Raw genomic sequence first — 13500 nt, forward strand, 5'->3', positions numbered from 1 at the left:
GAGAGTAATGGGTTGGTGATGGAATGGGGACGGGGAAGCTTTATATAGAGTGGGGAGGGTGGGGAGTTGGAGTTGGAGTTGGAGCTCTTCGGGAGTCGCCGATGAGGGTCCGTCTTCTTTCTGTCAACCACACTCAGCTTCATCAACCATTGGTGGTATAACGAGCCTGGCTTCAAACAAAAGCTGCTATATTCTACCTGGAGTCCCGAGCACTACTATGTCAAGCTGCAACTGACATTTTTCAGTCATGGCTCGTCAGCTTCTCAATCTCAACTGCCTATCATTGGCAATTCATACATCAAGGAAAACACCGATATCCAGAATTTCACGGTTCACCATGTCGACTGAAGAAAGGACTCGATACATAAAACAGCCTTTCTGACTGCAAGTCCACATTGGAGTCTCTTTGTATTCCACCGATATTCTCCCCAAGCGCCTGCATCCTCTCCATCATCGCCGGATTTTGCACCAACCTCCCTACAGCCGGAGCTCTCTTCTTATCATTCCTTCCATCCCAAAACCTCGCATCGGGCACGCCATTAAACGAATTTACCGGCCCATAAACCACCCCCTACCAGTCTCAACACAGGTCCCCTTCATCCCCTCAGCACTTTGATTAACCATCCACCTCCAGAACTCCCTCTCGCCCTTTTGGACTAGCCCCTCCTGTTCAAGTGTGCTTACAGCACTAGCAACCCAGTCCTGGCAATTCCCAATTTCCATCTCAGGAATATCCCCCTTGTCATTTCCATACTGCAGTAGGATCTCAATAGTCCGGGTATACTGCTCAGCCGTGAGAAGCGCTATCTCGCACCGAACCCGCCGCACGGGGTCTTCGAGTGGTTGAACCCGTGGATCGAAGATGAATGTTTGGTCATCTGGGGACCGGATGTGGTAGATTGTGCATGTTGTAGTTGTCGTATCAGCTTGGAGTGGGTAGAGGGCTAGGCCCATGTGCGAGGGCCCGTCTCCGAGGGTTGAGTCCCGGCGGCCGTAGATGTTTATGGAGAGGCCATGGGTGTGAGTGCGAGAGGAAGCTATTCTAGCGATATCGGGTGTAGTGAGATGGAAAGAACGCCGAAAGTAGGATGGGATAGAATGGGGCCTAAGTAGACACTACCCTGGAGGCTGAAGCATATTTAAGCGCCCAGTTTGCCAGGCACAGCATTCCGACTCGATACAACAAATACAGCCTCACGCTTTCAGCCTTCCAATCAACCTTGTTCTGCGGTAGTTGGAACTGGTCAGGAATTCGTCGTGTGGGAGGTTCGAACATTGCAGCTTAATTGTCCATTCCGTAGACAAGGCCGCATTATAATCATCATGCAAAAGTATCAGTTTGTGGTTTGTACACACTGGCTATGATTTATATACTAGATACGCTAAAAAGCACTTTTTATATGCTTCCCTTATGGCCATTCCAAATCGTTCGAATAAGCATCAAACACTCGAGATCGGTCTTTCGCTCTCTTGCACATCCAAAGCCCCCTTCTCCTTCTCCTTTAACCCGGTCTTGGTCTCAACATGCTCCTGGCTGAGCTGCCTCTTGACAATAAAGAAACTAGCCACGAGCCCCACACCCGCAAGAGCCGTATACAAGATGAAGATATTCCTAATGCTCCACGCAAACGCACTCTTCACAGCGTGTCTCTGCAACGAATCTTCGATATCCTTAACAGCAAGGACATTTGCCGCAGCCTCGGCGCCCGAAAAGTCTTCTTGGAGGGTAGCACTCAGCCCCGCGTCTTGCAGGACGCCCTTCTCCATGTGCATGCTGTTCTGGAAGACGACGCCGCCCAGCACAACGGACAGGGCCATGGCGACGTTGCGCACGAATCCGAAAGTCGCGGTTGCAGTTGCGGTGTCTTTGGTCGGGATGTTGCTTTGTAATGCCACGAGCGGTGGGAAAAAGAGGAGACCGCATCCGAAGCCGCAGAGAATCTGGTACCCGATTATCTTGCCTAGCGAAGTGGCGGTGTTGTAATCGATGAAGAGGCCTGTGCCGAGGGTGACGAACGCCATGCCGAGCCAGATTACCTCTTGGTACGAGCCTGTGCGGTGGACGACAATCCCGACGAAGAGGCTGGTGAAGGATTCGCTTAGGATGAAAGGGAGGATCAGTAGGCCTGAGTGAAAGGGTGAGGCCTCCTTTGCAGATTGGAAGTAGAGCGGGAGGTAGTATTCTGCACCGAGGAAGGCCTGGTCATGTTAGTCAGGGCGGTACCATGGACGTGATGGTGTATGGACTTACGAAGCCGTGTGTAAAGTCTACCAGGAAGCAGGCAACGTTTGAGCGGCTCTTGAAGATGTGGAGGGGCATGAGAGGGTACTTGGCCAGGCGCTTTTCACTGTAGATGAATGCAATGGACATCAACGCGCCGAACACAATCAAGCAGATGACTTTAGGGCTATCCCAAGGGAATGTGTCTCCTCCAAAGTCCAGTCCGAGGAGGACCATGACAGAGATTGCAAGGATAGACAAGCTGCCAAACCAGTCTACGGCCTTGATCCCGTCGAGCATGGATGTTCTGGGGTTATGGACGTCGAGGAACAGAATCAGCAGCACGAAAGCCACGCCGCATACTGGAAGGTTGATCCAGAAGATCCATCTCCATGAAACAGACTCGGTAAAGACGCCACCGAGGACTGGGCCAAGTGCACCGGCCACCGTCCAGGTAAACTCCATCAGACCCATGAAGAGACTTCGTAGTCTGCATTGCTTGGTTTAGTAACAAAACACCTTAGTTCTATAGGTGCACTACTCACCTAACACTAAACAGATCAGAAATAGTGATGAGGATGAGCTGGATGAGACCGCCCCCAGCAACACCCTGCAAACTACGGCCCACAATCAGCATGGCCATATCCACCGCTGTTGCACAGATTATCGACGAGACGAAGAACAGCGCAACAGCCGATAGCAAGATCGGTTTCCGGCCCCAGATGTCGGACAGGTTGGCCCAGATGTTGCCGCTGGCCGCGTTGGCGAGCAGGTAAGCGCCTCCAATCCAGACATATCCCCCGCCTGAATGTAGGTCTGCAGATATGGTCGGGGTAGCCGTGGCTACGATGGTTTGGTCCAGGGCAGAGATAAACAAGCTTAACTAGATAGACCCTTGCATGAGTGACAAAGCCCTAATGTGGTGCAACTTGGTCCAAGCAACTAGGGTGAGAACTTACTGCCAGTGCAACCAAGATCGCACCAATCCGCAAGTTGCCGCGGGCCTTTGGAGGTTCATCTCCCACTGTTTGTGCTCTCTTTGTCTTTGTAGTACATTCCTCGGCTTTAGTGTCCGAACCATGTGCGTTTGGTGCAGCATGGTTGGTGACTTCGTCCATCTGGATCCCTGGGCTAGCGGATGAAGCCATCGCTTCCAAAGCTCCCCGATATCGAGGAGTAGTCTCTATACCTGAGAACCAAAGGATGTATTTCCAGTAGGATGCTTACCCATAATGAGCGAGAAGAAATCGGAGAAAGAGAGATTCTGTTTTGAGTCATCCGCTGCTTGGCAGCTTTGCCGGGTCTTTCTGCCTCAGGCTGTCAGGCGCCACTGTATCTCCTCCAATCTCTAGCAAACACACAACCTCTGCTCATGCATTCATTCCTTGTTGTTGAGTTGTTGGCCCATCATATCCAGCTTTCATATTTGTTGCTGAACCCATATTATCTCCTCTCCTAATGTGAATCCCTTTAACCCATATCTTCGAGCAATTGATAAGAGGCGTCATGTTGGAGACAATTGATGCAAGCGCCGAGGTCATCTACCTAGACCAACGATTAGACAGGCCTTCGGTACATTTGTACAACAGATCAGAGGGTCCATATACACCCTGAATAATCATCCAATCAGCTTTTCTTTATACCCAAACTCCAGGTCCAATCAACCACTTGGCAACGCAGGATGGTGTTGGATATTGCGCCTCGGACGGGGTCTATGTACGCCCAGCCACAAACCAGTTTGGCTGTCGGCAAGGAGTCGAGGTTCGACAGACCGCAAACAGAGGCGTCAGCCATTGATGGCGAATCGGAGGGAGATTAGGACTATCTCCCACCTTCGACTTTCTGGTACTTCCCCGCACGTCCAAGCCGAGGCCCATGGGCAATATAGTTCCCACTGCCCCGAGAGCAACATTGCCCTCGAAATGCAGTTTCTAGCTCAATCTTCTTTCTATATTCTGTATCTGGGTCCATCCAACCGGTAGCAATGGCGGCAGACATCCCCCGTAAGCTCTGGGAGCATCCCAACCCCAGGGCTACTGAAATGTGGGTATTCAAGGACCGCTTAGAGAAAGAAAAGGGTATCAGCCTTCCAGTAAGTTTACGCAGGAAACCCAAGAGATAAAAACTATCTCATAGTCACAGACTTACTATGACCTCTACTCCTGGTCGGTCAAGAATCGCGCTGCATTCTGGGATTTTAGCTGGAAATACTTTCCCATCCTCTATGAAGGATCCTATACTACAGTTGTAGACGAATCCGCTCGCATCGACAGCATTCCTAGCTGGTTTGAGGGCGTTCGGCTCAACTTCGCCGAGAATATGCTATTTACAGCCGAAAAGAACCCCAATGGAACTCAATTCATCACGACAACTGGAAAAGAAGACAGCAAGATTGTAGCGACCCAAGTCCGCGAAGGAGCCGTGGAACCCGCCATCTCCATAACCTGGTCCCAATTGAGACAGCGGACGGGAAAACTGCTTCAAGCGCTGAAGACCGCGGGCTTGGTCAAGGGAGATCGCGTAGCGGTTGTCGCGAGCAATAGTATAGACACACTGGTTGTCTTCCTGGCCACTACTGCACTGGGTGGCTTGTTCTCATCCGCCTCGACCGATACCGGCGTCAAGGGCATCCTTGATCGGCTTCTCCAGATCAAGCCTAAATACGTCTTCTTCGACGATGCTGCCGTCTATGGCGGGAAGCAAATCGATCTGCGGCCGAAGATCACTGACGTTGTCAACGGGCTCAAAGGCACTCCCGAATTCATGAGCCTGATCACACTCCCCCGGTTTCCTGACCACCAAGTTGACATGACAGGCGTGCCCCAAACCCAGCCCCTAGCACAGTTCCTAGCCGCCGCACCCTCCGACAAGCTCGAGTTCGTCCGCGTGGCCTTCCGCGACCCTTTCCTAGTTGCCTTCAGCTCAGGAACAACAGGCAAGCCAAAGCCCATCGTTCACGGCGTCGGCGGATACATCCTCAACAGTAACAAAGAAGCCCGTCTACACCGCAGCCACGGTCCCAAATCCACTACACTGCAGTTCACAACCACCGGCTGGATCATGTACATGTCCGCCATCTCGGGGCTAATGTACGGCGGCAGCACAATCCTCTACGACGGCAGTCCCTTTGTTCCAGATCCCAAGATCCTCATCCATCTCCTCGGAAAATACAAAGTCACCCACTTCGGCACTTCCCCGCGGTACCTACACGAGCTACGCAAGAACGGCATCTCCCCGCGCGCCGAAGAAGACCTTAGCAATCTCGTCGGCGTCACAAGCACAGGGATGGTCCTCCCGGACTCCATCGCCGAGTGGTTTTATGACGCCGGCTTCCCGCCTCACGTCCAGCTTGCTAATATCTCCGGCGGCACGGATCTAGCCGCTTGCTTTGGGCTCGAGAATCCGATTACGCCGCTTTACGTCGGCGGGTGTCAAGGCCTGCCTCTCGGGATCCCGGTTGAAGTCTACGACCAAGCCGATGAAGGCGCATCCGGTGTCAAGGGCACACCTGTTCCGGACGGCGTCCCTGGTGAGATCGTCGCGACAGCAGCGTTCCCCACGATGCCCGTGATGTTTCTCGGGGAAGACGGTGCGCAGAAGTACTTTGATTCGTATTTCGCGAGGTTTGATAGTACGTCGCATAACCCTAGCTTTCTCCCCTCACGTCCTATACTGTACCCCATCGCTAACCTTGACAGACGTCTGGACCCACGGTGACTTCATCTCCATCCATCCGATCACAAAGCAAATCTTCTTCCTCGGCCGCTCGGACGGCGTGCTCAACCCCTCCGGAATAAGATTTGGGTCTGCCGAGATCTACAACGTGATCGAGACGCAGTTCACCAAGGAGATTGTTGACTCGTTGTGCGTAGGGCAGCGCCGGCCCCAGGATACCGACGAGTCCGTGATGTTGTTCTTGCTCATGAGGCCTGGGTACAGGGTTACTAAGGAACTGGTGGATCGGGTCAAGGACGCGATTAAGAGGGCGTTGAGTGCGAGGCATGTTCCGAAGTATGTATTTGGGACGCCTGAGATTCCGGTATGTTATCTTCTGTTCTCGCATTGTTGCTCCGCTGGGGTGGTGGTGAGGGATATAAGTTTGCTAATAGAAATCTACTGCAGACAACGGTAAATCTCAAAAAGGTCGAGTTGCCTGTAAAGCAGATCGTCTCAGGTAAGAAGATCAAGGCATCCGGGACATTGTTGAATCCCGAAAGTCTGGAGTACTACTACCAATTTGTGGATGTGGAGAGGTTGGCTGAGGAAGAGCTGAAGGCGAAGCTATAGAAACATATACATGTTTTCTGAGGCGGTGGGCGAATAGAATATATGAGACAACGTACGTCTTATCCGCATGGATAGATATAGAAATATCTGAATATATTGATGCACTGATGCATTGACATTCATCCCACTGATTGCGGGACGATCCTGAACAATGCTTCAGCTTCAACGTCCGATCCAGCTCTATGGAAACGGAATAGCAATAATACAGGGTAACTTGATATCGAGAAAAACAGGTATAGAAGAATTCAGAGCCCAAGAAAACAGATGATCATGCGCCGATCTATACGCCTAGCCCATATAAGCGGAGGAAACAAGCAAAGCTCTAACAAATTGAGAGACCGTCTATTTGTTGTGCACCAGAAAATTGCGGAACGAGTCCCAGTGATCTGAGTCGGCGTATCTAGAGCAAGACGTTAGCTATTATAGCCCTCACCAACAAGAGCGTAGGTAAGCGGAAGACATACATGTAAACCATACTACTCCGCAAACTCGACATTAGGACCTCTGGATGCCAGCGGAAGAGGTACATGACGAACGCCCAGCTCAGCGATGCAAAGATCGCCCAGGCATTACCCTCGATCTGTTTTCGTGCCTCGGGGCCGATGAGTGATGAGAAGGGGTGAGCGCCGGGCTTGACGGAGAGCTTCGCGAAGCCGAGGACTACACGGGCGAAGATGTAGATCACGATCTGTCCATTTTAGCAATGTCGCCCGCCAATTCCATACCGGAAAAGAAGCGTCAATACGCACCTGCTGCGTGATACTCGACTTATGCCTCCCGAAGACCGCATATCCCCCCATCAACCCCGCAAAGAAGCTATCGTACTGCCCCTCCTTCCCCACGCCGGCGGGGTTGATATTGCGCAAGGCGATCATGGAGCTCTTGTATATCAGGCAGAAGACGGCGAGGTTTCGCGCATGTTGGCGTGTCGCATTAAGGACGAGCTTGACTTTTTCGCGGATGCTAATGACGTATGTATGTCAGTTGATGCATGCCGCCGAGACCGAGGCCGGGGGATGGAGATGGAGATGGAAATCTGGGGAATGCGGGGGCCCTTACGTTCCGGAGCGGAAGAGGAATATCATGCTGCAATGCGCGGTCCAATTAGTATATTATATCCATGAGGTAGGTATAGACTGTCATCACATACACCAGAGCATGCGGAAACCGCACCTTGGCGCCGTATACTGCGCCATTGCGAATGCCTTTCACCAGCGATAGGAGCGGCGCGAGATCTGGGTTTGTGACGAGGGCGTCTAGACGGGACTGTATGGTTGTTAGTCTTATGCTGTTCGTCTTGAAGCGCGAGAATTCGTACAAATAGAGCGTCCATGGTGTTGAGTGGTCGGTATAGCGGAGAACCTCGGCAGACCGAGTCGGCAGCGACGGTTCGATGATCAGTAGCTCCGGTGGATGGTACGCGGGATGACAGGGAGCATCGGGGGTAATACGAGGTCGGAGCAGCGACCAGAAGAAAGAAAAGAGCTTTTCAAGGACGAAGAACGAGGATAGAAGAGGGAGTTAAGGGCGGCATATTGCAGCAGTTTTGTATCCGCGTTGTCGAGAAAAGATCCCTCGGCATGTGAGTTGCTGCCGAGTCGACCAACGTCATGTCACGTGTTTGATATCAACTAGTAGATACTGTACTATAGACGGAAGTTTTGAGCCCAGAACGCCAGAAACAATCAATAAGACACCATATCCTGCATAATCTTACTCATGTCGTGCCCGCTTGGCGCCCTCGTCCTCCGAGATCTCATCCACATCCATCATGTCCGCGTCTCCCTCGTCATCAGATTCAACACCAGCCCTCCGCTTCAGACCCTTCATCTTCCTCGTCTGCAATCCACCCAGATCCTGCTTGTTCAAGTGCACCCGGCCGACCTTGTCACCGATCAGATCGATACCGATGTTCTTCTTGTTCTTGATCTCCTCGTTGGGCTTCTTGCCCTGCTTCATGGCCTCCTTCATAACGTCGCGAGGAGCTTCTTGGGTACGTCCGACCTTGAAGTCGAACTTGGGTCCGATATCCTCAAGCTCCACGCGGGGCAGCTTGTGTCCGCTTCGCTTGGTCACGATCTTGTACCACCGTAGGTGAATGACGGGCGCCAGACCCGCCGTAGGCTCCTCCGCACCAACCATAAGCGCATACTGTAATCCCTCCACATCGATCTTATCGCTAGTCTCGCCCTTGAACAGGTCCAAGAGCATGCTCTTCAGCATAGTGTGCGTCGTCGACGTCGTGTCCTCCCAAGCGCTACCGGAAAAGAGCATGAGGGGCCGTAGACCGACACCGATGTGCATAGAGAGCTTGTTCATTTCGGGAATCTCCTCGCCGTTGGCATTGGGGAGAAGTAGAAGTTCGAGCATGTCTAGGACCTTGGAGTCGAAGATGCGCGTGATTGTCAGGCAGTTGGGTCGCTTCTTGTTGCTGCTTCCGAAGATAACCATACCGCAGTCGTTCTTGTTGGCCAGGAACTCGAGACTCTCGACACTTTCGAATGGGTGGATGTTCTCATTTTTCTTGTGGAAGAGGACGGAGTGCGGCGTTGTGAGGGAGTGGAAGGTCTTGAGGACGGTGTGAAGAGGCGCAGGGCATTTTGACCCGTGGAGTAGCAGTGTGCGCTTTGCGCCTTCGATGAGCTGAGGCTCCTTGGCTTTGAGGATGCGCGCAGTGCGCGGGTTCTTGGGCTTTCTGCGGCAGAGATTTTCGTTAATGATTGGCTTGTACGGGGTCGAAAATCCGACAGATTGGATGGCAGACGGGACTATGTTAGCACCAAGGCTACAGTCGAGTACTTACACTTCTCGGAGCATTTTGACGAGTGCAAATTATTTTCTGGATGAGGTTGGATATCAGTCTGCTGGTTCCTGTAAAATCGTCGTTGGAAAAAGTTTGGCGGGAAGGTCTTGGCATCGCTTATCGATAAGCGATATTCCACTTCTCCAACCCCCACATGCAACCAGGAGCATCGAAGTAAGAGGTGTTTATGCCAAGTTGGAAGTGTTCATGTCTTACATTCAAGAATATAATCGTCTAATACTTATATCTACTCCAAGCGCAGCTTTTCAAATTCCCGAATCTGCTCCTCCAAGCGAGCAACCTCACTCTCGGCATCCCGGAGCTTCTTCTCTTCCTGCTCGCGCACTTCAGGCTTCGCCTTCTCCTTCCATCCAGCACCGCTGATCAGAGCGGTCTGGCGACGAACGGCCTCCCGCGCCTTCTCCAGACTGGCCTTGCCCTTCTCTTCTTGTTCAAGGGCAACTTCCCTGGACACGCGAAGGTAGACAGCAGCTGTGGAGCCGACGGCGGCAACAACGCAGCCGGAAGGTGGATTGGTGTTATCGGGACCGAGCACACTAAGCTCACCAAGAGTCTTACCACCGAGAGACTTGACAATGTGCAACTCGTCCGAAACAGTCTTGTGGCTGGTCTCATCGTAGGTCTGGACAATAACATCGCCCTTGGTCTTTACGTCGTACTGAGCAAGGATCGAGCGAATGGCCTTGGACGTGTTAAGGATAAGCTCATACGCAGTTTCAGCTGCAGAGTCGTCGAACTCGGCCTTGTACTCGGGGAACCTGGCCTTCATAATAGAGATGGTGTTGTCACCAGGGCGGCGAGGCAGACGCTGCCACAGTTCCTCAGTGACATAGGGCATGATAGGGTGGATCATGGTCAAAGCGCCCTCGAGCGCGGTATAAAGGGTCTGCTTAGCAGACTCCTGCACCTCTTGTGGCAGCTCAGGGGCCAGGAGAGACTTGGAGTTCTCAATAAACACGTCGCAAAGCTGGCTGTACCAGTACTGGTAGATTGTGGAAGCAGCAACAGAGAACTCGCGATCTTCAAGGGCTGTGTTCACCTCCTTGGCGGCGACGTTGAACTTGTGGAGAATCCAACGCTCGGAAAGAGATTCGTTGCCGGTCTTTGAGGGGGTCGCCTGTGGCTTGAAGTCGTCACCAAGCTTTCCAAGAACGAACTTGGTAGCCTGGTAGATCTTGTTGCAGAACTTGCGGTATCCGTGAATGACCTGGATGTCAAACGCAATATCGCCACCTATAGTAACCTGATTAATATCACACGCAATAGCAAATTAGTGTCACTAGACTTACCACCGGTAGTGTAGGAGACAAGGGAGAATCGCAGAGCATCGGCACCGCACTCGGGGATACCCTTAGGGAACGCCTTCTTCTGGTACTTGGTAGCGGTAGCAACCTCCTTTTCAGCAAGGTTACCAACGAGAAGCTTGGCGTGGAGGTCGTCGAGCTTGATACCCTCCATAACATCCAGAGGGTCGATAACGTTGCCCAGGGACTTGGACATCTTGCGACCCTCAGAGTCACGAATGAGAGAGTGGCAGTAAACCTCCTTGAAGGGAACCTTGCCAGTCATCTTAATACCCAGCATGATCATTCGAGCAACCCAAAAGAAGAGAATATCCCAACCAGTCTCGAGAACGGACGTAGGGTACAGGTTCTCAAGGTCGTGAGTCTGACGAGGCCAGCCGAGAGTCGAGAACGGCCAGAGTCCCGAAGAGAACCAGGTGTCCAGCACGTCTTCATCTCTCTTAAGGGTGAACTTCTTGCCAGGGAACTTCGCCTCAGCTTTCTTGTGAGCCTCCTCCTCGTTGCGGCCAGTGACCCAAAGGTTTCCATCGCTGTCATCGCCCTCCTCGCCCTCGATCTGCACGAAATAAGCAGGGGCTTGGTGACCCCACCAAAGCTGTCGAGACAGACACCAGTCATTGATACCGCGCAGCCAGCGGAAGTAGCTCTTTTCGGCGGATTCGGGTCTGATGATGATATCGCCGTTCTCAACAGCCTTGATGGCAGGCTCAGCAAGGCCTTCCATCTTCATCCACCATTGGGGTTTGAGGATAGGCTCGATAACGTCGTTCGACTTGGAACAACGAGGGATCTTCATGGGGTTGTGCTCCCACTTGACGTACAGACCCTTCTCCTTCAACATCTCGATAACCTTGTAACGAGCATCGAAGCGCTTCATTCCAGCAAAAGGACCGCCGTTCTTGTTGAATGTACCATCGTCGTTCATGACAGAGATGAAAGCCAGGTTGTGGGCCTTTCCACGATTGAAATCGTTAAAGTCGTGAGCGGGGGTGATCTTCACGGCACCAGTACCGAACTCGGGGTCGACTTCGGGATCAGCAACAATAGGAAGCAGGCGATCAATGAAAGGGTGGCGCGCAGCCTTGCCGATCAAGTGCTTGTAGCGCTTGTCATCGGGGTGAACGGCAATACCACTGTCACCAACCATGGTCTCAGGACGAGTTGTGGCGATCTCGATCCTCTCCTTAGTACCATCAATCTCGTAGCAGAAGTGAGTCAAAACACCAAACTCGACCTTCTTATCGTAGCCAGGAACGTCGAGAAGCGTACGTCCTTCAACTTCCTTGTTCTCGACCTCGAGGTTGGACAGAGAGGTGTTGAGAGCCACACACCAGTTCACCAAGCGGTTAGCACGGTAGATAATGCCCTCCTCGTGGAGGCGGACGAAAGTCTCGGTGACAGCGGCAGACAGGTTGTCGTCCATGGTGAACGCCTCTCGAGTCCAGTCGAAAGAGCCTCCAACTCTTCGGAGAGCGTTACCGATGTTTCCGTGGTATTCGTGCTTCCAAGCCCAGACTCTGTCCAAGAATTCCTTACGACCCAAGTCGTGGCGGGTCTTCTTTTCCTTCTTCCAAAGCATCTTCTCAACCACGCTCTGGGTGGAGATACCGGCGTGATCCATACCAGGGAGCCATAGAGTGGTTTTACCCTTCATTCGTTGCCAACGGATCATAGTATCTTGAAGGGCATTTGTAAGGGCGTGTCCCATGTGCAGAGATCCGGTGACGTTGGGAGGGGGAATCGGAATCACGAAGTAGCCTTCGGGCCTAACCTTGCCGTCGGGGCCAAACTCAGGCTTGAAGAGGTCGCGTTCCTCCCACCATTGGTATCGGCCAGCCTCAATAGTCTTGGGGTCGTATGCATCAGTTGTTTTTTCCTTCTCGACCTTGGGCGCTTTCTTTTCGGCTTTCGGGGCGGCGGGTTTGGCTGCGGCCTTTGCCTGTTTCTCTTGGAACTTCTTCAATTTCTCGGCCTTCTTGCGCTCTCGCTCCACTGCAGTAGAGGTATGCGGTCAGCAAGCTTTCTGCGATGTAAACAAGGAAATCCTGAATCGATCATTCCCCGGACGCGACTTACGCTCTTTCTCGCTCTTCACCTTAGGCGCGGTTCCACCCTGACCAGCAGTCTGTTGGTTGTCGGCAGCGGGAGGAACATCCACCTTGGGGCCTGTCGGCTCACCAGCTGTCAAAGTACAATTGTTAGCCCTGCCATCCCACGGCGGCGACGTATCTGGGGAAAAGCGTACTTGGGTTCATGGAAGCTGAGTCTTGAGCCATTCTCGAGAACGTTCGGTAGATTGGAGGACCAAGTCTCCTAGGCGCCGCTCGCGCCACGAATCGTCTGATAAGTATCTTGACCACCGATGACTCAAACGGCGACAAAGAAGAGGGGGAGGGGTCGGAGGTTGTGGGAAACTGCGGGCAAATTAAATTTCCCAGGCGCAGAACAGAAAGCGGAACGAATCAAGTCTGGCACTGCGGGGCTTTGATTGAGTCCCCGATGGTGCACTGCTACTATTGGAGGGATGGACTTGGGAGTTGCAATTGGGCTGACAATGCATAGATTTTCAGGTCACGTCAATTTATACAAAGACGATGGCTGCTCGAAGTGAGTCATTCATAGCTCTTGAGGACAATCAGAAGCGCAATCAAATTTGAGCGCCCGGGCCAAAGCTCGCGGCACGTGACCTATACCTCCTAAATCGCCTGATAGTCGTAGGGTAAACAGAAGGCCATATACGGAAGAAAGTATCATAGCTGGTGTATCAATCATAAGTGTATTATGTGACCGTCAAGCTAACCCCCGCGCCCATCGATGATAACAATGTATGAAAGTCCCGACAACTGCAATCAAAACCACGGAAA

General features: G+C 52.4%; 5 protein-coding genes across 5 annotated transcripts; 1 reads left to right on the forward strand and 4 right to left on the reverse strand.

Annotated features, from left to right (window-relative positions):
* Positions 1-199: 199 nt before the first annotated feature.
* On the reverse strand, positions 200-1080 carry BDW74DRAFT_158042 (uncharacterized protein). The gene has a single exon (XM_073725245.1). The coding sequence runs from the start codon at positions 952-954 to the stop codon at positions 550-552; it is 405 nt and encodes a 134-aa protein (XP_073581297.1). The 5' UTR covers positions 955-1080; the 3' UTR covers positions 200-549.
* A 238-nt stretch (positions 1081-1318) lies between these two features.
* BDW74DRAFT_158044 (MDR family MFS transporter) lies at positions 1319-3450 on the reverse strand. Its single transcript, XM_073725246.1, has 4 exons — positions 3181-3450; positions 2767-3104; positions 2252-2711; positions 1319-2199 (listed from the first exon to the last, which is right to left on the reverse strand). Exons 1-4 carry the CDS (start codon positions 3367-3369, stop codon positions 1441-1443), a joined length of 1746 nt encoding a protein of 581 aa, XP_073581298.1. The 5' UTR covers positions 3370-3450; the 3' UTR covers positions 1319-1440.
* A 755-nt stretch (positions 3451-4205) lies between these two features.
* On the forward strand, positions 4206-6540 carry BDW74DRAFT_186818 (acetoacetyl-CoA synthase; the record flags this gene model as incomplete). The annotated part of the gene is made up of 4 exons (XM_073731326.1): positions 4206-4313; positions 4364-5852; positions 5920-6260; positions 6344-6540. The coding sequence occupies 4 exons, from the start codon at positions 4206-4208 to the stop codon at positions 6506-6508; spliced, it is 2103 nt and encodes a 700-aa protein (XP_073581299.1). The 3' UTR covers positions 6509-6540.
* Positions 6541-6564: 24 nt separating this feature from the next.
* On the reverse strand, positions 6565-8062 carry BDW74DRAFT_60743 (Tim17/Tim22/Tim23/Pmp24 family protein). The gene is made up of 6 exons (XM_073733279.1): positions 7827-8062; positions 7659-7774; positions 7568-7594; positions 7258-7471; positions 6973-7196; positions 6565-6908 (listed from the first exon to the last, which is right to left on the reverse strand). Exons 1-6 carry the CDS (start codon positions 7839-7841, stop codon positions 6851-6853), a joined length of 654 nt encoding a protein of 217 aa, XP_073581300.1. The 5' UTR covers positions 7842-8062; the 3' UTR covers positions 6565-6850.
* Positions 8063-8221: 159 nt separating this feature from the next.
* On the reverse strand, positions 8222-12912 carry BDW74DRAFT_169465 (valine--tRNA ligase; the record flags this gene model as incomplete). The annotated part of the gene is made up of 6 exons (XM_073726993.1): positions 8222-9232; positions 9312-9315; positions 9563-10565; positions 10622-12628; positions 12713-12817; positions 12882-12912. 6 exons carry the CDS (start codon positions 12910-12912, stop codon positions 8222-8224), a joined length of 4161 nt encoding a protein of 1386 aa, XP_073581301.1.
* Between the last annotated feature and the right edge of the window lie 588 nt (positions 12913-13500).

This window comes from Aspergillus multicolor, assembly GCF_047715735.1.
Source record: "Aspergillus multicolor strain CBS 133.54 unplaced genomic scaffold BDW74scaffold_23, whole genome shotgun sequence".
NCBI lineage: Eukaryota > Fungi > Ascomycota > Eurotiomycetes > Eurotiales > Aspergillaceae > Aspergillus > Aspergillus multicolor.

What these genes read in the sequence shown, in the direction of transcription:
- BDW74DRAFT_158042 (XM_073725245.1), bottom strand. Translation starts at nt 954, where the DNA reads ATGGGCCTAGCCCTCTACCCACTCCAAGCTGATACGACAACTACAACA.
- BDW74DRAFT_158044 (XM_073725246.1), bottom strand. Translation starts at nt 3,369, where the DNA reads ATGGCTTCATCCGCTAGCCCAGGGATCCAGATGGACGAAGTCACCAAC. An exon ending in CGATCTTGGTTGCACTGGCA is followed by an intron (nt 3,105 to 3,180) that starts GTAAGTTCTCAC and finishes GGGTCTATCTAG; the next exon opens with TTAAGCTTGTTTATCTCTGC. An exon ending in TCTGATCTGTTTAGTGTTAG is followed by an intron (nt 2,712 to 2,766) that starts GTGAGTAGTGCA and finishes CAAGCAATGCAG; the next exon opens with ACTACGAAGTCTCTTCATGG.
- BDW74DRAFT_60743 (XM_073733279.1), bottom strand. An exon ending in TTCCTCTTCCGCTCCGGAAC is followed by an intron (nt 7,472 to 7,567) that starts GTAAGGGCCCCC and finishes ATACGTCATTAG; the next exon opens with CATCCGCGAAAAAGTCAAGC. An exon ending in CGGAGTAGTATGGTTTACAT is followed by an intron (nt 6,909 to 6,972) that starts GTATGTCTTCCG and finishes GTCTTGCTCTAG; the next exon opens with ATACGCCGACTCAGATCACT.